The following is a 27,353-nucleotide window of genomic DNA, read 5'->3' as shown; positions in this document are numbered from 1 at the left end:
GCCTGGCACATAATAAGCTCTTAACAAATGCCATTTTAAAAAGCGACAAAAAAACCAGAAAAACATCTGCAGCAGCTGGAAAGGGAACAGCAAAAGGGTGTGATCTGAGGGAGAGGAAAAGCATAATGGCAACAGCAGGTAGAAATGGAGTCAGCTCGCTTTTGTTCCTGAGGATGGCTACAGGTTCAGGACAGGACAGGACAGAAGCCACCTGGGGTCAATCCCTGACAACTGCTGAGTCTCCTTCCACCCTGGAGAAATGGTTTCTGCCTTTCCATTCATTCATTCAATCAATCGTATTTATTGTGCGCTTACTGTGTGTAGAGCACTGTACTAAGCGCTTGGAAAGTACAACAAATAAGAATGAATTAATGAATATGGGTGAGAGGTCGGCAGTGAGATAGACGAGATGGAGGTAAAGTGAAAAGGTTAGCGTTTCCAGTCAGGAAACATCCCTTGGGAACCTCTTCCCCTATGGCTAGGAACTGGGAATAGTGGAGGTCATGGATCTCTACCCTCTCCCAGCACTCATTAAGCGCTCAGTTATCAATCAATGGTATTTATGGAGCACTTCGCGCAGGGCACTGTTCTAAGTACTTGGGAGAGCACACTACAGTAAAATTAGTGGACTCACTCCCTGTCCATAACAAGCTTATAGTCTTGAGGGGGAGACAGATGATAATGTAAATGAGATAGGTACGTAAATGCTGTGGGGATGGGGCGAATATCAAATCTCCAAAGGTCACAGACCCAAATGCAATAAATGCCACTGACTGATTGGCTGATTGATTCCTTCCAGATTGATAAGGCCAGAATGTTTTTTCTGACTCCTCTTTTTGGCTTTTCTTCTAATTCCTTCCCAGCCTCCCAACGGCTCTTGCCAAATCAGAATCCAAAGGATGAGGGCTTAGAGGAGCAGTGTGGCCCACGGGAAAGGCCGTGGGAGTCAGAAAACCCTTTTTTAATAGTATTAGTTCAGCCTTTACTATGTGCCAGGCACTCTACTAAGCGTTGGAGGGAATACAAGCTAATCAGGTTGGACACAGCCCATGTCCCTGATGAGGCTCATAGTCTTCCATCCCCATTTTACAGATGAGGACCATAGAAGTGAAGTGACTTGCCCACGGCCATACGGAAGACAAGTGATGGAGCTGGGATACCAGACTTGGCTCTACCCATTAGACCACACTGCTACTCTCGGTTCCAATGCCAACTCCACTGTTTGCCTGCTGGGTGACCTGTAATTTATTTATATATTTGTATTAACACCTGTCTCCCCTTCTAGACTGTAAGGTCATTGTGAGCAGGGAATGTGTCTGTTTATTGTTCTACTGTACCCTCCCAAGCGCTTAGTACAGTGCTTTGCACACAGTAAGCGCTCAATAAATATGACTGAATGAATGACATTGTGCAGCTTCAGTGCCAGCCTTCCTGTACTCGGTTTTTCTCAGTGGCCTGTACAGCCCGGCTGGGCTTCTCCCTCGGTGGCTCGGTAGCCCCTGTCGTGTGCTGACAGTCTCCAGTCAGACCTATCGGACACTCTAAAGGTCAACAGGAGGCCAACGAGATTGCCATGGGCCTGGAATGGTGAGGGAAGCATCCTGATGACCCGGCCTCGGAAGACGGGGTGGGAGTGGAGGTGGAGTGGAGTGAATCCAAACTACGAAGACGGGGAGTTCATTGCTGGCAGGGTCATCTCCACCAACTCTGTCTTGTTGTCCTCTCCCTAGCGCTTAGTCCAGTGCTCTGCACGTAGTAAGTGCTCAATAAATACCATGGATTGATTGATTCTAGATTGTAAGCTCGTTGTGGGCAGGGAAGGTGTCCAACAACTCTGTTATATTGTTCTCTCCCAAGCGCTTAGTCCAGTGTTCTGCAACAGTATGTGTTGAATAAATGCCATTAATTAATTGATTGTAGACTGTACGCTTCCTCTAGACTTAAGCTCGTTGAGGGCCGGGAAGATGTCTACCGACTCTGTTATAATGTCCTCTCCCTAGTGCACAGTAAACATTTTTTTTCCCAGCACTCAGTACAATGCCTGGCATATAGTAAGCACTTAACAAATACCACTATTATTATTATTATTCAATAAACACCATTGATTGATTGATCAATTACGAATAGCACAGGGAGAAGTGATCTGTCAGGCTTTCTCCTCTGTCCTGGAGGACAGCGCCCAGTGGTTGCAGAAAGGACAGGATGCGTTTGTAAATAACAGAGAGAAAAATTGGATTAACTAACTGGGGAATGCCAGCCCAGGAAAAGCAGAAACGGCAACATTTTAGGACTGGGGACAGGAATGGGAGTGGGTGTAGGGGGTGGAGGGAAAGAGGAGGGGAGGGGGATGTTCCAGAGGCGGGGACACTTCATGGAAAATGTTTGGCATCCAGTTTCCCCTACAATCAATCTGGAGGCCATTAGCCGAAGTGGTCTGGCTGATTCTAATTCCTGTGCTGGGGCGAGGGGACAGGAACGTATACTAAACACTTTGCACACTGGGAAGCCAAACAACTCCTGGAGTCCCCAACCCCAGAAGAACTTTGTTTGAGTCTCATAAAAAAGGCTAAATCTTCCTGTAATTCCTATAAATTATATATTGTAAATTTTTTCTATTGATGTCTGTCTCCCCCTCTAGACTGTAAGCTCACTGTGTCTACCAACTCCGCTGTAGTGGAGTCATTCAAGCGCTTAGTACAGTATTCTGCACCCAGGATGCACTCAATAAATACCATTGATGATGATGAGCTCTGACTGGAGGTCTGTTATAGGGTGGCAGAGGAATGAAAATTGCAGTTGAGCAATTGCAAAGGATGAATCGTTGCAAAGTCATGAAAGATCCAGCAGCTGTGCCATCCACCAGTTAGGGCCCTTCCGCCCTGACTGTGGGGACTGCGAGACCCAGAGGGGGCCCCCCAAAAGACAGAGAGGTCTAACGCCAGTCATTCACGGCACTATCCCAACCCCCTTTCATCAATTCGTGGAATTTACTGAGCATTTTACTACGTGTAAAGCACTTGAGAAGCTGTGTGGCCCAGTGGAAAGAGCCCAGGCCTGGGCGTCAGAGGACCAGGGTTCTAATCTCGGCTCTACCACTTGTCTGCTCTGTGACCTTGGGCAAGTCGCTTCACTTCTGTGCCTTAGTTCCCTCATCTGCAAAATGGGGATTAAGACCGTGAGCCCCATGCGGGACAGAGACTGTTTTCAACCTGATTACTTTGTATCTGCCTCAGAGCTTTGTACAGTGCCTGGCACACAGTAAGTGCTTCACAAATACCATTAAAAAATGGTAGGGTTAGCCAAGGAGACAGCATTATCTGGGGTTATGTCACCCTCCTCAGCCTCTGCCATTCCCTAAGCCAAATAAACTTGAGAAAACTGAGTTCTCAATCAATTAGCGCTTAGTAAAGAGCCTGGCACATAGTAAGCATTTAACAAATATCTTTTGGGGTTAGGGCAGACGAGAAATCTCAGAGTCAGCGGTGCGGAAGTCCAGGTCTGCACAAGTGACAGGTTCCGCCGCTATCTGACCCACAGGCCCGAGGCTCCAACGCTTTTCTCTCCCATGTGGAATGCTTGATTCCTGCTTCTCTGCTCGGCTTGGGGGTCATGCTCAGGGATTGCCCCATTCGGCAGGAGTGGACCGAGATCAAAAACACCCCCTTGGTCCAAGGGTGACTGGGCTGGCCTGAATCCAGATGCCCAGAATGGACGTCTAAGATCCGTCTGCTGTAACAAATAGCTGCTGGCTACGGTCTGACCAAAGGAATAAGAGAAGTGTCAACCTGCCCGAACTTGGGTCCGGGCTTCTGGACCTCCAGGAGGTTGAGGGGGGACTGAGATGACCCGGTCCCCAGCTTCTACAGTATCTGTTAAGCTCTTACTAAGTGCCAGGCACTCTACTAAGGTGCTGGGATAATACAAGCAAACCATGTTGGACACAGTTCCTGTCCCACGTGGGGGTCACATTCTTAATCCCCATTGTGCAGACAAGGAAACTGAGGCCCGGAGAAGTGAAGTGACTGGCCCAAGGTCACCCATCAGACAAGTGGCGGAGCCTGGATTAGAACCCAGATCCTCCTGATTCTCAGGCCCAGGCTCTGGCTACTGGGCCCCGCTGCTACTCTATCCAACCGGGTCCCTCTGAATAAGTCTCAGACAGGGTGGCCTGAAAACGTCCTCACCGACCGAGTCTCCCACCGCCCAGGGTGGACCAGCCCAAAATGGGCTCGGCCGGTGGGTGGACTGGCTAACCTCCGGGCCCGTACGGCTCCTCCCTGGCTGGCGATCCAAACCCCCCACCGGCTGAGCCCGCCGCGGCACATCTGGACGTGGTTAGGCCACCTTCGGCTCTGCTTTCTCACGTCGGCCCCGGCCCCTTCCTCTGAGGCAGGCCGCCCCCAGTGTGGCTGGGCCATGGACCAGTCGACAAGACGAGCTACCCTTCGGGGGGGTGGGGAGAGGGGTAAGTAAATTGGGACCACATTAGAGGTGACCCTCGCCCTGCAAGTCCCTCCCCTCGGTTTTATCTGATGACAGAAGGAGCCCCACGTGGGTGCCGAGGGCCAATGGGCGGAGAGCTGTTCCATCTCCCGGAAAGCCCGGTCAATGCTGACTGAGTCTCTGGGAGGAAATGGTCTCCGGACTCAGGCGCATTCCTGCAACTCGAGGCCTGGGACCTTTAAATTGAAACAACATTGATGCTAGATCCTCTTTCCCAAAGGCCTCTCCCTCGCTCTATCCAAGCTCCAATGCGCATGCTTTTATCGAAATTAAAGAACCCAAATGTCTCTGGCAGAGATTCTCCTTCCTCCTCTCTCTCTCCAGACGCATCGAGAGGGCGGGGACAGGAAATGGAGCATGGTGGGAGGGGGAGAAGGAGGAAGAGGGGCTAGATCAACCCTTCAGAACTGCAGTTACCCTCCTTGGGTGGCTCTTGCCATAGAAGTGTTTTCAGCACAAGCCCACGATGGGACTCTCAGCATCCTATGGGGCCACGGTTCAAGACAGAACACGGGGTTGGATGGGAACAGGGCCTGGCCTGGAATGGCACTGCTTAACATTCTTACCGCCCAAAGGTTCAAGGTTTGTGGGATTCTGAAGATTACAAGCTGGTGGGGAGACTGATTTCATTTTCTCCCACACGTATGTACTCTAGAGTCGCTGAATAAAGCTCACTTCAAAATGACACCCACACACACATACATTTATACGGCCGAGGCTGCCCACTGACTCCAGAGACGAAGGTGTCTTTGACACCCTTTGAAAAAGAAAGTCAAAAATGATGGCAGCGGCCTCTGAGAATTCTGGGGGTAGGGGAAACATTCTCACCCAATACCGGGACGTCAATCCTGTTCCCTCCAACAATGCTGCCGCCTTCAATCCCTTCTCCCTTTGTGCGATTGGCCCTGATTCGGGCACTTGTAACGACAAGCGACCTGCTTTCTGTTTCATTTTAAGTAGGCGCCCGTGGAACCGGATGCCAACGCTGCCTGCCATGGACAATTTCAAGATTTTGGAGAGTTTCCTGTCAAATGAAAATGTGCACTGGACTGCTTCAGGCCAGGGACCCATCTTGACACATTCATCTCACGGGAAGAGGGCTTGGTTTGGGGCTCTGTCTCCACCAAGGAGTGAAAGAATAATGATAATTGTGGTATTTGTTCAGTGCCTACTCAGTGCCAAGCACTGTACCAAGTGCTGGGGTGGGCACAATATTAGCAATCAATTAGAAGCAGCAGGGAGTAGTGTATAAAGCCCGGGCCTGGGACTCAACAGGTCATGGTTTCTAACCCCGGCTCTGCCACTTGTCTGCTGTTTGATCTTAGGCAAGTCACTTCACTTCTCTAGGCCTCAGTTACCTCATCTGGAAAATGGGGATGGAGACTGTGAGCCCCACGTGGGACAGGGATTGTGTCCAACCTGATTTACTTGTATCTACCCCAGTGCTTAGAATGGTGCTTGGCACATAGTAAGCGCTTAACGATTACCATAATTATTATTATTATTACCGGACGTTCCTTTTCATTAAAGTGGAATGCCACGGGACGCTCGCCGGCCTGGGACCACTGACCCATCTCGTCGGGGAACTTGACGTCTGTCTGGCTCACAGAGGAAGAAGGTAAGCTAAAGTAGCATTCTAGGTGGGCTACTGGGGTACATCTCAGACTCCACTGAACCTCCTGCCCAACGGGTTCTCCTTGCCCCTTTCCCCTACCTGCTGCTTGAGCTGCTGGACCAGGCGGTCCTTCTCCCTCTTCAATGCGGCCACTTCGTCTTGGGTCTTTTTCTTGGAGGACGAGAGCTCCAGGAGAGCGATGTTGGCATCTTTTTCACTGATGGCCGCTAAAAGAGCTTCTTGCCTGCAGCAAGAGAGAAAGGAAAGCATAAAACCTCAGTCATCTGCTGGCCCATAGATCTTTAGTCTTTTCTCCTTGGAAATCACTTACAGGGTGTGAGAGAACACAATCAACCCATAAATGGTATTTATTGAGCACTTATTGCTTGCAGAGCACTGGACTGATCCCTCTCCTCAAGGGATCCCTGCCCACAAGGAGCTTACAGTCTACAGGGGTAAACGGACTTTAACACAAATGTCATGATGACACAAGATCGCAAAGGATTTTTCCCGGACCTTTGGAAGGAAATGGAATTGAGCCACTGTCCACAGTGTGGGTCCAAACCAACCTTCATCCCTAAATTACTCCATGCCCAAGGAAATTCAAGCCATCACTGAGATGGCCCTGAAGAACAAACCATTCTTCTAGGAAGAAGTGAAATCTAGAAGAGAAGTGAAAGAAGCATTGATGCTCTTTAATAGCCCCGACTAATAAATATGCTACCACTTAGAATAGGAGCCCCAAGAGGGACAGGGATTATGTCTGACTTCATTATCTTCAATCTACCTCAGAGTTTAGTACAGTGCTTGGCACATAGTAAGCACTTAACAAATACCACAACTCTTATTTAATGAGCATACACTGGGGGCAACATGTTATACTCAGTGCTTAGTAGAGAAACAGTGTGACCTTGTGAAAAGAACTCAGGCCTGGGACTCAGAGGACCTGGGTTCTAATCCCAGACGTGCCACTTGTCTGCTGTGTGACTTTGGGCAAGTCATTTCACTTCTCCGGGCCTCACTTCCCTCCTCTGAAAAATGGGGATTCAGTACTTGTTTTCCCACCTATTCAAACTGTGAGCCTCATGAGGAACCTGATTATTATTATTATTACTATTATTATTATTAGTGAAAGAACCTCTGTCACCATCTGCCCGTTCCCCAGGTGTAAAATCTGGGAGCCTGGGGAGGTTCCTATGTGATTTTTTCTTTAAGGTTATTTGTTAAGCACTTACTATGTGCCAGGTAATGTAATAAGTGCTGGGGTAGATATAAACTAATCAGGTTGGACACAGTCCATGTCCCACCTGGGGCTCATAATCTTAATTCCTGTTTTTCAGATGAGGTAACTGAGGGACGGAGAAGTGACTCGCCCAAAGTCATACAACAGACAAGTGGCACAGTTGGAATTAGAACCCAAGACCCTTCTGAAGCCCAGGCCCGTGCTCTATCCTCTAGGCCATGCTGCTTCTCTAAGTTGGGATTTATCAAGCAACTGGGCTGGGGTGATGGCCGTTCACTAGGATATGAAAGAACAGAGCCAGGAAACAACTGGGGAGGAAAATCTGACAGGATTTAGCCACGGACTGGATGTGAGCTAGATATGAGTTGAATGAGAGCGAGAAATCACAGATAATGTAAAGGTTGAGGGTTTTTGAAATGGGGACGGTGGTGCAGTCAACTGGGATGGGAGGGTTGAGAGAGGATTTAGGATGGGAGAGGAGGAGTTCAGCTGTCGACATCTTGGGCTTGAGGCGCCGATGGAGAAGACTTGCAGGCAGAGGTAAGTGTAGAAAGGGAGAGGTCTGGGCTGTTGAGGGTTGATTTTGTGGGGGGCATTTGCACTGAGGTGGGAACTGAGCCATGGGAGAGGATGAGCTACCCAAGGAAGTGAAGGTAAAGTGAGAAGACAAGGGGACAAGGTTCAGGGCCTTTAGACACCCTGCAGTTAGTATGTGTGTGTATGTGTGTGTGTGCTTTTGGGGGGAGGGAGGAGGGAACGGATGGAGAGGGGTGTGTGGAGGAAGAGGAGCTGGTGAAAGAGACTGAGAAAAAACAGCCCACAGCGGTAGGAGGAAAAGCAGGAGAGAACTGTGTTGGTGAAACCAAGATTAGATAGAGTTATCAGGACTATATTCTTAAAACCAGATAAGGATTGGAAGAACTCCCTGAACACTGGCCACTAGGTTTAGGAAAATGATCATTCATTTCTGAGCAATTCGGGACTGACTGAAACATTTAATAGCCGAAGAGCTTTAAGGCCAATCCTTGTCAACCTAATACCATTTTTTAAATGTATTTGTTCAACACTTACTATGTGTCAGGCACTGTACTAAGCGCTGGGGTAGATACAAGTTAATAATTTTGGACACAGTCCATGTCCCACATGGGGCTCACAATGTTAATCCCCCATTTTTCAAATGAGGAAACTGAGGCACGGAGAAGTGAAGTGATTTGCCCAAAATCACACAGTAGGCAAGTGGCAGAGCTGGAATTAGAACCCAGGCCCTCTCACTCCCAGGCCTGGGTTCTTTCTGCTAGGCCATGCTGCACAGGTACCATTATGAAAGACATAAGCACTTAACAAATGCAACAAATTATTTCTTATCACCTCTACTGATGATCCAGCAGTGTTGCTCCATGGAGAGTTAATCAATCAATCGTATTTACTGAGTGCTTATTGTGTGCAGGGCACTGTACTAAGCACTTGGGAGAATACAAGACAACACTACAACAGACACAATCCCCGCCCACAACGAATTTACAGTCATAAAAACCCCTCACTGAGGACACTCACCACACCCAATCAATCAATCAAGGGTATTTACTGAGTGCTTACTGTGTGTGGTGTACTGGACACCGAGGGTGGTATGCAGAGCTGTTTTTCCGACCTGGGGTTGTGTGGGAAAACATTTTATGATTCTACCCAGAACAGAATACACAGGATCTGGCAGACCTGAGGGTGTTTTCTGTCTGACCCACAGGTACATCGGGGAAAAAAAATAAAATTGGAGTCATCATAAGCAGAAATGGTCAATGGGGCGGAGAATTCAGAGGACTGGGGCAGAGATAATGACTCGGGCTGCGTTTCATCCCTCCGAGGTCACGGGCAAGAAGAAGGATTTGATTCTAAGAGGACTTTATAAGTAGCTTGAGCTTTTGACCTGAGGAAATGCAGAATTTGAGAATTCCCTGCCCAAGTTTAACCTTCGCTTCTGTCTTTTGTTAAGATAATTAGGTTTCAATAGCTGTCATGTGGAAGAGTTTTAGCTAAGCTGAGGGGATGACTAACGTCAGAACCTGAACACTGGTCGAAGGGATATTCCATTATCCTGGATGCGGAGTTACAAGGAGCCCCGGACCGGAGGAGACTAACGAGGATTGGTTTACATCTAGAAAATGAAGACGTGTTTAACTGGTGCCAGCTGTTTAATGGGATGAACGGGGCTGGGTGTGTGTGTGGGGGGGTGTCAGTGTGGTCTCCGGGTGCCTTTTCACGCTGGTCCCTGCAAAATCTCCACACGACACTCTAAGGAAGAGCAGAGCAGATGCGTTGCCCCATGAGGCTCAGTTAACACTGAAGGGATAATGATAGTCTAAATATATCTGCTGACCACTTGAAAAAAATATGTTAAGTGGTGAAATGACCCCGAAGGTGAAGGGGGTTCAAGATGATTTCGCTCTGCTGAGTTCCTGTTGATCCCGGCCTCCTCAGCTCTCATTTGGGGCCGTTTAATTTTTTGTGTGTGGTATTTGTTAAATGCTTACTTTGTGCCAGGAACTATACTAAGCACTGGGATAGATACAAGTTAATCAGATCAGCCCCACATGGGACTCACACACTTCCTGTGTGCAGAGAGCACTGTAATAATAATAATAATAATAATAATGTTGGCATTTGTTAAGCGCTTACTATGTGCAAAGCACTGTTCTAAGCGCTGGGGGGGGGTACAAAGTGAATGCCTGAAAGATTAATCATAATGGTGGTATTTGTTAAGTGCTTACTATGTTCTAAGTGCTGGCGTAGATACCAGGTAATCAAGTTGTCCCACCAGGGGCTCAAACTCTTAACCCCCATTTTGAGGGAACTGAGGCACAGAGAAGTTAAGTGACTTGCCCAAGGTCACACAGCAGACAAGTTGCAGAGCCAGGATTAGAACCTATGACCTCTGACACCCAAGCCCGTGCCCTTTCCACTAAGTCATGCTGCTTCTCAAGGAGTACAATAGAACAGACTAGGTAGACACATTTCCTGCCCGCAAGGAGCTGGCAGTCTAAATGAGATTACAGTCTACAGGCTAATGGCAGAGCCAGAACTTTCATCATTGTCATCATCATTATCACCATCGGTATTTATTGAGCACTTACTGTGTGCAGAGCACTGTACTAAGCGCTTGGGAGAGTACCATATAACAGAGTTAGACTAGGACCCAATCATTTCTTCTTTCTACCAGTGAATTCCCCACCCTCTCTCTAGGACATGAACACTTTTCCAGTGGCATGACAACTGGGGGGGAAGCTATTTTGCTGGGCATTCTTAAGAGGGGGTTGAAGATGGAGGTCCAATCCCAGCTCAGCCACTTGTCAGCTGTGTGGCTTTGGGCAAGTCACTTCACTTCTCTGGGCCTCAGTTCCCTCATCTGGAAAATGGGAATTAAGTCTGTGAGCCCCACGTGGGACAACTTGATTACCTTGTATCTACCCCAGCGCTTAGAATAGTGCTTTGCACATAGTAAGTGCTTAATAAATGCTATTATTATTATTATTATTATTACTACTGAGCACTTACTGTGGGCGGAGCACTGTACTTAGAAGCGCTTGGGAGAAAACAGTATAACAAAGTTGGAAGACTCTGCCTAGAATGGGCTTATAGTCTAGAGGGGGAGACAGACATTGATATAATAATAATACTAATAGTAATAATGATGGCATTTCTTAAGCACTTACTATGTGCGAAACACTGTTCTAAGGTTCAACGCTCTGGGGGGGGATACAAGGAGATCAGGTTGTCCCATGTGGGGCTCACAGTCTTAATCCCCATTTTACAGATGAGGGAATGGAGGCACAGAGAAGTGAAGTGACTTGCCCAAGGTCACACAACAGACATAAATAATAATAATAATGGCATTTGTTAAGCGCTTACTAAGTGCAAAGCACTGTTCTAAGCTCTGGGGGGGGGAATACAAGGTGATCAGGTTGTCCCATGTGGGGGTCACAGTCTTAATCCCCATTTTACAGATGAGAGAACTGAGGCACAGGAAGTGAAGTGACTTGCCCAAGGTCACACAGCAGACATGTGGCGGAGCCGGGATTTGAACCCATGATCTCTGACTCCCAAGCCTGGGCTCTTGACGCTGAGCCACAGCGTGATATAAATAAATGAATGGCAAAAGTGGACATAAGTGCAGTGAGGCTGAGGGAGGTGTAATAAAAGGAGCAAACCCAAGTGCAAGGTTGATGTAGAAGGGAGTGGGAGAAGAGGAAATGAGGGCTTAATCAGGGAAGGCCTCTTGGAGGAGATGTGCCTTCAGTAAGACTTTGAATGTGGGGAGAGTGATCATCAGTTGGCTATGAAGAGGGAGGGAGTTCCTGGCCAGAGGCAGGATGTGGATGAGAGGTCGGTGGTGAGATAGATGGGAGAGAGGCACGGTTAGCAGGTCCAGGCAACTAATATCGGAACGAAGGGTTTGGTTAAGGGGGTTTTCAAGAGCATCAAGAGAAAAAAAGCTCTTTTTTTAAAATCCAATTCCACGTATGTGATCGAGGAACGGCAGGAGTGTAAAAAGGGAAGGGGGATATACGAACAAGACCGGCCCAAAGCAAAATAAAAACCTCCAATCAGCCATAATAATAATGATGATGGCATTTGTTAAGCACTGTGTGCCAAGCACTGTTCTAAGCGCTGGGGAGGATACAAGGTGATCAGGTTGTCCCACATGGGGCTCACAGTCTTAATCCCCATTTTACAGATGAGGTAACTGAGGCACAGAGATGTTAAGTGACTTGCCCAAAGCCACAGAGCTGACAAGCGGCAGAGATGGGGTTTGAACTCATGACTTCTGATGCCCAAGCCCGGGCTCCTTCCACTGAGCCACGCTGCTTCTCTATGCTTTGTGTGTGCCTTTTAGTTGGTTCGGTTGTGAGGCAGATCCGGAAATGTGGGTCCGAGAGGTTTGCGGAGCCATTTAGTGACTTCCCCACTGCAGGACTCGCTCGCCATGTTACTGGCTAATGAGCTGGTGGCCGCAGAAGTCCAGCTATAAGTCATTAAAGTGGGGGTGCTCGCCGGCCCAGGCGGGCTTGCCCTCTGACCCGCCGCTACTAATCGAATCAAGATGTTGGGGAAATTGTTCTGCCGAGGCATTTGGGTTTCAGGAAATAGGGAGGCCCCCCCCATTACGATGCTCCCACCCCCATAAAACTGCGTTCACCTCCCCCACCCCCTCCCCCCTGCTGTCCAGCTTTGTCCTGATTCCCCCCACCCTCTTCGAGGCAAACCTGACAGAGAGAGAGATGGTGAGACAGAGAGACAGAGAGAGATGGTGAGAGTTGAGAGAGATGGTGAGAGTTAAGAGAGATGGAGAGAGAGCGAGAGAGAGAAGGGAAGGAGGGGCCTGCTTTTGGCCACTATGAAAGGGAAGCAGAGCACAAAACCCCTTTCAAAATCCACGCAGCCTCTTTGAGACCGTGATGCCGGGACGCTTTATCACCGGTAAAATGAGAACGATGACAAGCTATAATCAGCGTTCGGCTAATGGTGAGTGCGCGGGGTATGAAATGGTGGGGCGAGAGAAAACCAAGGGCAGGGCTGGAAACTAGCGGCCTAGAGGAAAGAGTCCAGGCCTGGGAGTCGGAGGACCTGGGTTCCAATTCTGGCTCCACCACCTGCCTGGTGGATGGCCTTGGGCTCTCGTGCCTCAGTTCCCTCATCTTTAGAATGGGGATTCGATACCCACTCTCCCTCCCCCTTAAGACTGTGAGCCCCATGTGGGACAGTCTGATTATCTTGTATCTACCTCAGTGCTTAGCACCCTGCTTGGTACATAGTAAGTGTTTAACAAATATCACAATTATTATCATTAGCATGGTCACCACCTCCAACTTCAACTTCCCCTCAGGCAGGATGATCTCACAGGGAGGCCCCCACCCCCACCAGTAACTGGGGTGGGGGGAAATCTGGCAGACCCTGGCCGTGGAGCTATTCGTGTTGCTGGAGAATGGTGTGTGTGTGCGTGTGTGTAATCTCCTCTGCTCCAATTTCACGAGGAGAATGAAGTCGATTTCCTTTTTCCGATAGAGTCGCCACCGCAAACTAGATTTGGCTTTGGATTTCTTTGCTTCCAGACCAAACCGACCAATTACCTGGACTGAACAAGAGCCGAAAACCACTGGGGCCTCGGGTTCTTGTCTTGTTACGGAAAAGAATGGGGCACCAAGGGCTTATTATCCTCTGCCCTGTGCCCAGTGCGCTTTCAATAAACGCCATTATTAATTATTATCATTACTATCGTTAAAAGCCCCCACACTCTGGTCTTGTTCCTCTCCCACAGGTCTCTCATTTCCTGTTGCTGATGCTCTGTGCGGTTTCCCCTTTTTCCACAGATGCTTTCCAAGCTCCTTAGAAGAACGCGGCTCCGGATGTCGCCTCTCACACCAGACACTTACAGAGGCGCTGGTTGTGTGGTAAACCAAGAGAATGACCAACCGGAAGGCAACGTCCCATTAAAATCACTAAGGCTCCAAAGCCAAGGGAGTAGAGTCAGAATTGTGACCTTTGCTGTGGTCCTCAAGACGCAATAAGGGCTTTTCCCAAGAAAGACCAAGATGTTTAAGGAAGTCCTCGGGGAATTACTGGGTCAATTCAGGAAGAACAGTAAGGCTGAAAAAGCGCAGAGCTACGTGTCAGCTAGTGTCAGCTCCTTGGGAGCCAGGAGCATTGCTTCTTTGCACTGTAGTTTCCCAGGCACTCATCAATCAATCACTCAGTGGTATTTGTTGAGCATTTACTATGGGTGGAGCACTGTACTAAGCACTGGGGAGTGTACAATACAACAGAGTTAGCTGACATGTTCTCTGCTCCTAACGAGCTGACAGTCTTGAGGGGGAGAAGGCATTAATATGAATGAAAAAGGAATTTATAACCCATAATTCAAAGATATACACGTAATACGGATTTTTAGTAACAGATTTGAGTTCTGCTCTCTAGGCAGTACGCTGTCCAATGATCACAGAGAGGCACAGAAGCAAGCTTTGGAAAGAAGGCTATCACTTCCTAAGGGAAAGTGCCAGGAAGAGCATGACTACAAGTTCATCGGTTCAAAGGCACAGCCTCAACTGTATAGCGGAAGACAACAGGACAGAGAGACCATCCTTGCATGCAGTATTCTGGAAGCACATAGTTCAAGAGAGAAGGATTCAGGAGGATGGGGGATTTCAGAGGAAAATAATCCAACTCAGTGTTATGCTCCTCAAATAGCAAATGCGACTGTTACCAAGGGATGATCTTTATTTGCTGGCCTCTTTGCCAGCTCATCAAGGTGCCCTCTGCAATGCTCTGCACACAGTAGGCGTCCAGTAACTTGAATGAATGATTCAGGGAAGTCAACAATTACTCCAAAATTTCTTCCCTGAATCCTAATACTTCTAGACTGTAAGCTCCTTATAGGCCAGGATCATGTCTACTAACTTTAATGTAGGATCACTTTAGTGATCTGCACATTGTAAATGTTCAATAAATGCCATTGATTGACTGATTGGTAATTCATAGCCCATCACCGCATAATTTCTTTTAGTGTCTGCCTCCCGAGGTTGGTAGACACCATTTAGAGGAGGAGACAGCCTAGGCTAGACTGCAAGATTCTTTAGGGCAGGGATTATGTCTACTAACTTTTTTGTCGTCTTCTCTCAAGCATTTGGCCAGTGCTCTGCAGTCAATAATCAACCTATCAATCAATGAGTTCCTACTGTGAGCAGAGTACTCTATTAAGTGCTTGGGCTAATATAAGAGACACAGTAGGCATGATCTCTGCCCTCAAAGGGCTTGCATTCTAGCAGGAGAGACAAACATGAAAATAAATTACTCTCCTTGAGGTAAGCGCTCAGTAAGTTCTATTGGTGGATGGAATGATTGCTGTAATTTGGAATTTTTCCCCTAGTTATAATAACCTTTTATTTACCCACTCTGAAGGTCATTTGCCACTTTTCTGTCCACTTAACCATTATAAGACAAGGGATTGGGTCCAACCTGATCAGCCTGTATCTACTCCAGTGCTTAGTACAGTGCGTGGCACAGTAAGTGCTTAACAAATGCCTTAAGAAAAAGACAACAAAGGCATTGCATGTGAAGCTCCTCTGCTAGATCATTTACAAGAATGTTAAATAAAGCTCTTCAGAGAAACAATCACTGCAGGACCCCACAATTTATCTTCTTCCATCCCCAAAGTGGTTGTTAATCTTTCTCCTTCTCATTTGGTGTACATTTTGCTGAAAGCCCTTCTGAAAATCTAAACGGATTGCCTTCACTGGTTCCTCCATAAGTTTACCGATAGCCTCCTGGAGCTACAGTAGATTACCCCTTCAACAAACTATATTGTTGTTCCCCAAATAGATCATATATTTTTAAGTGCTTGATGATCCTAAATTTATAGAACCCGGGAAGAAGCGACACTCAGTGGTCTTTGGACCCTCAATTTACAGAATTGATTCATTTTCCTAGTAAAGATGGTGTTACTCACCGCTCTGTGATTCCAAAGCTGAGAAGCAAGCTTTGACTAGTGGAAAAAGCACAGGGCTGGGAGTCAGGAGACCTGGGATCTAATCCCTATTCTGCCACTTCCCTGCCATGTGACCTTGGGTAAGTCACTTCATGTCTCCTTGCCTCTGTTACCTCACCTGCAAAATGGGGATTCAATACTTCTCTCTTCCCCCTTTGATGGTGAGCCAGGGACTGTGTCTGATCTGATTATACTGTACCTACCTAAGTGCTGGCACCAAGTAAGCGCTTATCAAATACTACTAGCATTCTTATTCTTATTGTTATTATTTTGTCTTGAATCCTCTGGTCCAGTGCTGAGATTTCCTTGTCTGGAATTTTCTAATTTACCTAGCCAATAACCCCAAATCCCCCGACATACAATTACTATGTGCCAAGCACTGTTCTAAGTGCCTAGATACATACAATTTAATCAGGTTGGACACAGTCCCTGTCCCACATGGGGCTCACAGTCTAAGTGCTTTGTTTAATATTGTTTGCGGCAATTTTGTCCAATTCCTCTGGTGAAAAATAACCAGTATTACACATTAAGGTCATGGGCCTTGAGGCTTGGGAGGAGAAGCAGCTCATGCCTGGGGAGCTTTGTTTGTGGTATTTGTTAAGCACTTACTATGTGTCAGTCACTATACTAAGTGCAGGGATAGATTTGATCAGATTGGACTCAGTCCATGTCCCCACATGGAGCTCACAGTCTTCATCCCCGTTTTACCAATGAGGGAACTGAGGCACAGAGAAGCAGAGCAACTCATCCAGGGTCACACAAAAGACAAGGGGCAGAGCCAGTATTAGAACCCAGGTCTTTCTGACTCCAGGCTCGTGGACTACCCACTAGGCAAGATGCTTCCCGATCTGGCCTGACTACTCACATGAGCCTCTGAATGCCACGGGGATTTGCAAAGATGGGAAGTGACACCTGCTGCTGTTAATACTACTACTATTACTGCTGCTACTACTACTTCTGCTGTCTTCCCGCCCTAGGGTTCCCTGAGTGCCAGCCAACCTTGAAGGCCCAAACCACCTACCAAGTGAGAGAAGTGATTATCAGCTTCCAAGGCTTAGTCTCCGGGCCCCAGGGCTATCTCTCCGCTCCTTCATGGCTGGCGCCATCCAGAAAAACTCTTAATAAACTGTCCACAGATCGCCGTCACTACCCGATCTGCCAAATACTGGAAAATTCCGTCGCCCGTGAGGAGTCTAACTTGGGGCCAGGCCACGGATGGAGCCCGGGAAGCCTACTGGAAACCAGAAACGTCCCCCGCCCCGGCTTCTCTTCCAGGCCCCGGTCGGAGGCTGGCGTTTGCCGGACTGGACGATGCAACATTCTGTGGCCATGCTTAGCAGGACAGGGACTGTGTCCAACCTGATTTGCTTGTATCCTCCCCAGCGCCTAGTACAGTGCCTGGCACATAGTAAGCGCTTAACAAATACTACAATTATTACTATTAGCGCTTCGATTACTCCAACGGGCTTTCCCATCGCTGATCTCGTTCTATGCTTCAACTGTCCCTGGGTAGTTTGGAGAGGTAGGAAGTCAGTCCCTTCAATTTTTTTTAACAGTATTTAGTATGCGCTTACTCTGTGCCAGGCACTGTACTCAGTGCTGGGATAGATACAAGCTAATCAGGTTGGACGCAGTCCCTGACCCACACGAGGGCTCCCAGTCTTAATCTCCATTTTACAGATGAGGAAACTGAGGCCCAGAGAAGAGAAGTGACCTGCCCAAGGTCACCCAGAAGACAAGGGGCAGAGCCACGAGTAGAACCTAGGTCCTCCTGACCCACACACTTGGACTCTTTCCGCTAGGCTTCACTGCTACTCAGGGCTTTAGTTTGCTTTGGTAGGCTGACATCCTAAAAGGAAAATCACAAAATGCCCAAAGGCCTTCCTTCCACTTGCTTTGCTATTTGACCTTTGATGAATTTAAGAATTCCTCATCTCACAGTTGGAACGTGTAGAACTCTTCCTGACATGCAGGTGTCAAGGAGCAAGAGTGCTCTTTTACTGGCTCAGGGCCTCTGGACAGACACCGTGTCTAATTCCCACCTGCATAGTCTCTCCCAACATTCAGTACAGTGCTCTACACCCAGTAAGCGCTTACTAAATATGACTACTGTCATACAGCAACACACTATACAAGAGTTTGAAAGGCAGCTTGACCTAGTGGATAAAGCAGGGGCCTGAGAGTTAAAAGGACGTGGGTTCTAATCCCGGCTCTTCAATTTGTGTGCTGGGTAACCGTGGGTAAGTCACTTCACTTCTCTGTGCACCAGTTACCTCATTTATAAAATGGCAATTAAGACTGTGAGCTCCATGTAGGGCAGGGACTGTGTCCAACTGATTTAACTTGTCTCTACCCCAGGGCTTAGTACATTGCCTGGCACATGGTAAGCACCTAAAAAATGCCACTGAAAAAAAACCCAAAAGACGCCAGGGGAATTTGGCGGGTGACTTCTCCTCCAATTCCCATGTGTTCACTCGGGCCTATTTGAATGATTTAATCTTGGGCCCAGGACCTCGGTTCTTTCCAGTTCAAAGACAAACTGAAGGAGTAACGTTGAAATAACTGGGCTGGGGGTTGTCAGGGGTGGGGTTTTGTGAGCGCTGTTTACATGTGTTAAGTTAACAGGGTTCACAGATCTCTCTATGCAGCGGAGCCTTGGTCTGCTTAGTTTAAATCTGGCATCGTTCCTGATCTCAGCCCTTAATGACATCTATAGTTCGGGGCCTCTCGACGCTCTTAGCAGTCTCTGTAGATGTGGAGTTATCCTCCTGTTCAACTAACATCTCGGCAACGCAGTGTGGTCTAGTGGCTAGAGCCAGGGCCTAGGAGTTGGAAGGACCTGGGTTCTAATCCCGCTTGTCTGCTGGGGAAACTTGGGCAAGTCAGTTCACTTCTGTGGGCCTCAGTTACCTCATCTGTAAATTGGGGATGAAGACTGTGAGCCCCACGGGGAACATGGGCTGTGTCCAACCTGATTACCTCGCCTCTACTTAGAACAGTACCTGGCAAACAGTACACACTTTATTACTATCCAGTCGATTCAGTCCTCTTTCTTTTGCATTCCGATTTTTCACCGGCCTATAGACTTATCCCCATTCTGAACCTCAACACTTTCAATTTAACGACTTAATCTCAGCGCTTAATCGTTGCCATTGTTCTCCCTGGGGTTCTTCCACTTTCTGCTTTCGGCAGAGTTTTATTTTCTGCTGGAGGTTTAATGTCTCGACTGAGTCCCAGAAATGCCTGTGGCTAGGGTAGTTTTTTTGTTTTTTAAATCCCAGCTCTTTTAAAAACTGGGGTCAATCTACTTTGGGTGCTAAGTAGGGCCAATCTGAAGACCTTCCAGAAGATTCTGCACCCTTGGCTTTTTAAGTAGTTGTTCAAGTTAATCCTTTTGGAGTTCATTCAGAAACATTTAAAATTCTCTTTCCCCCCAATTTCACATACATGAGGTTTTTTTTTCTTTTCTCCAGCCACACCAATCCGGCAGGCACAGAAACACATCGCTGTGTTGTGACTGAACCTGCCAAGAGGGAAGTCGTCATAGACCATACGCTGGTTCACGGAGGAGGAGGAGGGAGCGTGGAAGGGATAGAAGGAAAATGTCCACAAGAATTCAGTGCCCTCAAAGGCATTCTGGCCCAAAGACCGCCCCCCTCATACTTATCTTCAAACCCACCTAGGCCAAAGAGTTGATCCCTGTGAAGGCTGGAACTAATCGAATATTTTACTGTTGAGAAGTGGCATGGCCTACTGGAAAGGGCCCGAGCCTGGGAATCAGAGGAACTGGGTTCTAATCCTGGCTCTGCTACTTGTCCATTGTGTGACCTTCGGCGAGTCACTTCACATCTCGATGCCTCGGTTTCCTCATCCGCGAAATGGGGATTCAATACCTGTTCTCCCTCCTATTTAGATTGGGAGCCCTATGGGGGAGAGAGGCTGTGTCTGAGCTGATTAACTTGTAGCTACCCCGGCACTTAGGACAGTGTTTTGACACACAGTAACCATTAACAAATACAATAACAACTGGTCAAGTAGAAAAAGCCCAGGCCCAGGAGTCAGAAGGACCTGGGTTCTGATATCTGTTGTGTGACCCTAAGCAAGTCACTTCATTTCTCATGGGAAGCAGCATGGTTTAGTGGAAATAGCACAGGCTTGGGAGTCAGAGGTCATTGGTTCTAATAGCTCCATCACTTAGCTGTGTGACTTTGGGCAAGTCACTTAACTTCTCTGGGCCTCAGTTACCTCATCTGTAAAATGGAGATTAAGACTGTGAGCCCCACATGGGACAACCTGATTACCTTGTGTCTACCCCAGCGCTAAGAACAGTGCTTGGCACATAGAAAGCGCTTAACAAATACCATCATTATTATTTCTCTGGGCCTCAGTTTCCTCATCTGTAAACGTTTCTGCTAATTCTGTTACACTGTACTCTCACAAGTGCTTAGAACAGTGCTCCGCCCATAGTAAGCGCTCAGTAAATACCACTGATTGATTGTAAAAGGAGGGGTTGAATATTAGTCATTCATTCATTCATTCAATCGTATTTATTAACTGCTTACTGTGTGCAGACCACTGTACTGAGTGCTTCTTCCTCTGCCTTAGACTGTGAGACCCCTGGGGGCAAGGGACTGTGCCTGACTTGATTATCTTGTATCTTCCTTAGTGCCTAGTACAGTGTTTGGCAAAAAATAGGTGCTGAACAAATTCCACAACTCTTATTTGGTAAGCTTAGCTCTAGACAGGAAGCTCATTGTGGGCAGGGAATGTGTCTATTTATTGTTGTACTGCACTCTCCCAAGCGCTTAGTATAGTGCTCTGTACACTCAAATAAATACAATTGAGTGAATGAATTCGGTAACCACACCACGCTGCTGCAGTGGATGCAGCCCAAATCTTTCATCAGGGCTTTGTGGGGAATTTTGCACTGTGATAAAGCAGTGCCACGCACACCCTGAAGATACACAAACACTGTTTTGACGACAAGGAGGCTGACACTTGTTTATCGGGGAGACAACTAAAACCTCTTTCCTCCACCAAGAGGCCGGCTTTCTTAGAGAAACCGACGGCTACTTGCTTGGGATGGAGGTCTGAGCATATAATGAATCCGTGCTTGGATGTTTGTACTACCCTGCCAAAAGAGTGATCGACGTGATAATGTCTCCTAATGAACTTTTGCCGCGCACGTGAAATCGCTTTCTGGTCGAGGCTGAATGCCTTGCTATGTTACTGGCAAGGATTAGCGTCTACAATGCCCTAGATGTTGTATCTTCGTTCCCATGGGGATGACAGAACAGAGAGGTAGGTGAACTAGAGAGATTTTTCTGCCTTCTGCTTTCGGGAAAACTACTGGCAAGTGCAGGGAAAGTTTTTCTTTGGGACTTACTCAAATCCCATCGTAAATCCCCAGTGAATTATTTCTAAAACCCACTGATCTCCGCGGGAGACCGGGGAAAAAAAAAAACCAAAACAGCAGCTTAGCCTGGCTTTAGAGTGGTAATGTTGGGTAGGGGGTTCAAAGTTTCGAAGGGTCAAGGGAAGGGTTGGAGGAAGCCGTGGATACGGAAGATTGATTCTAGTCTCTCCTCATTTGGTCTTCTACATCTTCAAAATGATTGAGGAATGTAAATATTCCCTTTTCTGCTTCTCTCGGGAAGGAACTGGTCACCGAACAGAATCGGATGATTTCAGGAAGACTCTGGCTTGTAGGTCCTCATTCTGAAGATGAGGGCTTTTTTTTTAATGGTATTTGTTAAGCGCTATGTGCCAGGCACTGTACTAAGCGCAGGGGTAGATAACAACCTAATCATGTTGGACACAGTCTGTCCTGCATGGGACTCAGAGTCTTTATCTCCATTTTCTGGACGAGGCCCAGAGAAGTCAAGTGACTTGCCCAGTGAACTAGTGGCAGAGCCGGGATTAGAAAAACATCCTCCCCTTTGTAGGTTTAGTCTGGCAGGTGTATCCCTCCTGGGCCCAAGTTGATCTGCTCTTCCCATGGCCTGTCTTTGCGTGAGAGGAAAATTCAAGCCTTGCGTTTCCTCTCCAAATCTGAGCTTTGGCCTCACTGGCCAATTTCACTGCTGGCATTACAAACCTGGGGCTTGGGGAGGAATCCCTATGCTTTATCACTGTCCCTCTGTTTACCTCAGCTTTTCCCAGCCCAAGATGGATAGTGCGTTCATGCCAGCTGTCGATAATTGGGATTCAGAGGTTTGCTTGTCTTTGCTCTTGGTTGCCCTGCACTCAGAATCTGTTTGCTCTGACGGTGGGGGGAGGAATGCTAATGGGATCTTGGCCCCCATTTCTCCGGCTCCTGACAATCCCAAGTGGATGTGGGATTCATATCAATCAATCACATTTCTTGAGTGCTTAGTCTCTGCAGAGCACTGGACTAAGATTTTGGGAGAGTGCAGTAGAGTTCGTAGACAAGATTCCTGCCCATGAGGACCTCCTGGAATATAGCGTGGAGAACACTGGACTAAATTCTTGGGAGAGGACAATGCAGCAAAGAAATATAATAATAATAATAATAATAATAATAATAATGGTATTTGTTAAGCACTTACTATGTGCAAAGCACTGTTCTAAGCACTGGGGGAATACAAGGTGATCAGGTTGCCCCATGTGAGGCTCACAGTTTTAATCCCCATTTTACTAATGAGGGAATTGAGGCCCAGAGAAGTTAAGTGACTTGCCCAAAGTCACACAGCTGACAATTGGTGGAGTTGGCATTTGGACCCGTGACCTCTGACTCCAAAGCCCGTGCTCTTTCCACTGAGCCACGCTGCTTCTCTGTAATAATAATAATAATAATAATAATAATAATAATAATAATGTTGGTATTTGTTAAGCGCTTACTATGTGCCAGGCACTGTTCTAAGCACTGGGGAAGCTACAAGGTAATCAGGTTATCCCACGTAGGGTTCACAGCCTTCATCCCCATTTTACAGATGAGGTAACTGAAGCACAGAGAAGTTAAGTGACTAGCCCAAGGTCACAGCTGACAAGCGGCGGAGCCAGGATTAGAACCCATGACCTCTGACTCCCAAACCCGTGCTCTTTCCACTAAGCCATGCTGCTTCTCTAGGGATTTTACATTCTACAGCGTGCAGAGCACTGGATTAGGTGTTTGGGAGAGGACAGTAGAGTAAGGACTTTTAGACTGTGAGCCCACTGTTGGGCAGGGACCGTCTCTATATGTTGCCAACTTGTACTTCCCAAGCGCTTAGTACAGTGCTCTGCACACAGTAAGCACTCAATAAATACGATCGATGATGATAAGGACATGCAATCCCTATCCGCAAGGGTGTTGCAGTCCACTGTGTGCTGAGTGCTGGACTCAGTGTTTAGGAGAGAGTTGGTAGTTAGGATTTCAGCCCTCAAGGAGCTTAAAGTCTAGAGGGGAGTTGACCAGAACAGCTCGTCTTTGGGTTGGTAGGGGAATTTATCTGAGAAACGCTGCCCCAGCTGATTCCCCAATTGCCTCCATTCAGCATGGTCTATCGGCTACAGTACGGGTTGGGAGTCAGAAGGACCTGGGTTCTAATCCTGCTTCCGCCCCTTGTCTGCTGGGTGACCCCGGACAGGTCACTTCCCTTCTCTGGGCCTCAGGCTCCTCATATGCAAAATGGGGATTAAGACTGGGAGCCTCCATGTGGGTCAGGGACTTTGTCCAACCTGATTAGCTTGTACCCAGTGCTGGGTAAAGTGCCTGGCACATAGTAAACGCTGAACTATTACCATAATTTAAAAAAAGTGCTAACAGTCTACGGAGATACCAAACCAATGCACCTTCTAGTCTTTAAATGCCTTATGGGCAGGGAACACGCATACCAATTCTAATATTCTGAACTCTCCCAAGTGCTTAGTACAGTGCTCAGCACACATGAAGTGCTCAAAGATTACTACTGATTGAAAACACCGATGAGAGGCGTGCCGTGCAAGCGTTTTGGAAGAAAATTAAAGTCCTGTATCAACTCAGGTTACATTTATTTAGAATTTCTCCAAATGCCCTAAAGTAAATGGGTCTTTGTTGCTCAATTTCTGGTTGTTTAGTTTCTACTTGTCTATGTTTGAATCACCACACCGCAACCTAAAAATACATGGTGGGAATGTGTGTCTCTTCATAGTCTCAACCTGCAACTCCATGGCCATAGAAGAGCACAACAACTGTTGAGGATGATGGTTATAAATGACTTATTTATTCACATTAACCTCTGTCTTCCCCCTAGACCATAAGCTCGTTTGAGGCAGGGAACAAGCCTGCTAATTCTGTGGTACCGTACTCTCCCGAGCGCTTAGTAAATTGCTCTGCACATAGTAAGCACTTGATAAATATGATTGATTGATTGATTAGTGAGGTGGAGAAGGAGGAGGAGAAGATGGGAGAGGAAGAGGAGGAGGATGATAAAACCACGATCGTTTGAACAGATGTTCGCTGCCTCTTAGCGAGGTTTCTGAAGGCTTCGGTTCGTCTCCGGGCCTAGTGACATTGGCCAGGTGGTTGGAAGCGATCTGGTTTCTCTCAGAGAGTAGCTTGTCTCAGAAAGTCTGAGCCATGAAAACCTCCAGTCTCTTTTTAAATGGAGGCAGGCACAGAGGAAGATGTAGATTTGGAGTTAGCCTGATGTCTACCACTTCCAACTCAGGTCTGCACCCGTTTCCCCCCCAGCTCCCAGCCAAATGTAACCGAGTAGCTCGACGAATGTTTCTGATTTTTTTTTTATGGTATTTGTTCAGCGCTTACTATGTGTCAAACACTGTTTTAAGCGCTGGGATAGATGTACATTAATCAGGTTGGACACAGTCCATGTCCCATGTGGGCCTCACAGACTTAATCCCCACTTTACAGAAGAGAGAACTGAGGCCCTGAGAAGTGAAGTGACTTGCCCACAGGCACCCAGCGGAAACGTGGCGGAGGCAGGATTGGAACCCAGGTCTTTCTGGCTTGCCAAGCCCGGGCTCTATCTACTAGGTCACGCTGCTTCTTGGCCGACAAGCCCGATGGAGGGCACTTGTGGGGTGAACTGGCAATTTCGACAGGTCCTTTGGAATGGGATGTCTGGGGGCTTTAGGGCAGCAAAAATCACCCCCTCCCCCAATCTCCCTTTCCCTCCCCCACACTTGGTAAACAGCCCCTTGCACCATTTGCAAATTACAGAAAGGAAAACTATCAACAAAGAAACCCAGCCAAGCGGTTATTATCGTATATGAATGATAAAAATCAAAGTTAAACCCCAATTAAAACCAAACTAAAACCTGATTGTACTCAAAAAAGCCCCACCCAATATCTTTTTAACCCCCACCCCACCAAAGGCAAGTGCTGATTCTCTTCCCTTCAAATCAGTTCCTTTTTTTCCCCCCATTTTTTAGGACAAGGAACATTTCTCACTCTGTGGAATATTTCATTCCACAGAGAAAGGAGAAAAAAAATCGGAGCGGGCATTTTCCCCTCCCTGTGCCGCGAGATAAAAGCTACTATCGCTAAACCCACTCCTCCTGGAAAATCGGTCCGGGTGGAATGATTTGGAGGAAGTTCAACCCGAGTGACTTTGGCTTGCTCTCCTGGCAGAATCAGAGGGATGGGGTGGGAGGGGGCGGGCCCGGTTTGGATATCGTCCCTTTCTGCTCGTCCAGGTGCGTGGGTTCTCAGTCCCAGAGAGCAGGTGGGGACTTGTGTGACCGACCATTCTCTGCGTTCTGACTCACCGATGGGTTTCTGGGATAAGAAGAAATTTTCCAGATGTCTTGTGAAAAGCGATTTGCACGCTGGATCAAGTAAAGCATAATCTGTTTAGCAAACGGGTGGTGATGGTGGAGGGGTGCGGTGTTGGGGACCCCCCGGGATCGGAAAAGGGAGAGAGAGGTTTGTTCTGACCCTGAAAACATCTTGCATGAGATGCAGTGGGGCCTAGTGAGAGCACCCACCTGGGAGCCAGAGGACCTGAGTTCTAATCCCGGTTCTGCTGATTGTCTGCTGGGTGACCTGGGGCAAGTCACTGTACTTCTCTGGGCCTCAGTTCCCTCATTTGCAAAATGGGGACTCAATACCTGTTCTCCCTCCTACTTAGACGTGAGACACAGGAGAGACCTGACTAACCTGTATCTACCCTAGGGCATGGCACACAGTAAGCACGTAAAATATGATGATGATGATTATTATTACTATTATTATCAGGTTAATGTTGGTGATGTTTAAAAGCTTAGTGGTTCCTTGGGACACATCTCTGTAGGGCCTCAAGGCATTAATGAACTCAGTCAATGGTATTTATTGAGCGTTTACTACTTAGCGGCTAGAGCGTAAGCTCCTTGTGGGCAGGGACCGTGTCTCCTTTCTCTACCGTACTCCCCAAATTCCTAGTATGGTGTTCTATATCCAGTAGATTGTAAGATCTGAGGGGAGGGATCATGTCTACCAATCCATTTTACTCTCCAACCTACTCTCCCAAACCAATTATAGATTTGAGGAAGGGAAGGAAGTCATGTCCAAGCAGAAGTGCCCAGTGAAAAGAGCAAGGGCCTGGGAGTAAGAGGACCTGGGTTTTAATCCTGGCTCCTCTACCTTCTGCTCCGTGACCTCGGGCAAGTCACTTCACTTCTCTGGGCCTCAGTTTACTCATCTGTAAAATGAGCATTAGGACTATGAGCTCCAAGTAAGACTGGCACGGGGTCCAACCTGAGTAGCTTGTATCTACCCTAGTGCTTAGAACAGTGCTTGGCACATAGTAAGCCCTTAACAAATACCATAATTATTAATTATTATTATTAGGTCTCCTGACTCTTGGGCCTGGGCTTTCGACTGGGCCACAGTTTCTTCTAGTCAGTCAGTCAGTGGTATTTATTGAGAGCTTATTGTGTGCAAAGCACTCCACTAAGCACTTTGGAGAGTTCAAAAGAGCAATACAACAGAAAGGTTCCCTGCCCACAGTGAGCTTACAGTTTAAAGTTCCGCTTCTAGCCTACCCAAAAGGGACAACCGAGGAGTGAGATGCCCGCACCGAGACCCGGTGACTCCGTCCAGGTCCTGTGGCCCAGATTCCACCCTCCCCTCCCCAAGGGAGCGGCGGGTCGGATGAGAGCCAGCCCCGCCCACCTCAGCTCTCTGGATTTATGATCGCTTCCCCGCTCAAGGCCCAACTCTGGGGACCCGGGTGCGGGTCTGCGTGCTTGCCATTCCGATCTCGGTGGGGCCCGGATAAATCACGGGGCCGGGGGGGGTGGGTCAGAACAGCCGGCTCATAAAGTGATTCATGGGGCCGGTGGCGAGAGTCCCCTGGGACTGTGTACTTTATTACAGTAAACCTCAGAACAAGATACAATTTCCTGTCTCTAGGAGCAGCCTTTAAATCAGGACACCTGGACGGCCCTGGAATCACTTAGAGAACACAATGGATGCCGGCCTCGCCTTGGTTTCTCCCCGTTGCCCCTCTTCCCCAAGGCCTGGTGCTTTGGATGCTAAA

General features: G+C 47.7%; 1 protein-coding gene across 7 annotated transcripts in view; it reads right to left on the bottom strand.

The window, feature by feature from the left end:
- Positions 1 to 27,353, bottom strand: part of ERC1 (ELKS/RAB6-interacting/CAST family member 1) — a 276,795-nt gene that overhangs the window by 47,251 nt on the left and 202,191 nt on the right. For all 7 annotated transcript variants that reach the window (XM_038767705.1, XM_038767706.1, XM_038767707.1 and 4 more), the window contains one exon: positions 6,218 to 6,362. In XM_038767705.1, the coding sequence (XP_038623633.1) occupies positions 6,218 to 6,362 (145 nt within the window). The remainder of the gene's footprint in view (positions 1 to 6,217; positions 6,363 to 27,353) is intronic.

Source organism: Tachyglossus aculeatus, chromosome 27, assembly GCF_015852505.1.
Source record: "Tachyglossus aculeatus isolate mTacAcu1 chromosome 27, mTacAcu1.pri, whole genome shotgun sequence".
NCBI classification, from domain to species: Eukaryota; Metazoa; Chordata; class Mammalia; order Monotremata; family Tachyglossidae; genus Tachyglossus; species Tachyglossus aculeatus.
The sequence above is the reverse complement of the archived record's forward strand: the minus strand, read 5'-3'. Positions and strand labels throughout refer to the sequence as shown.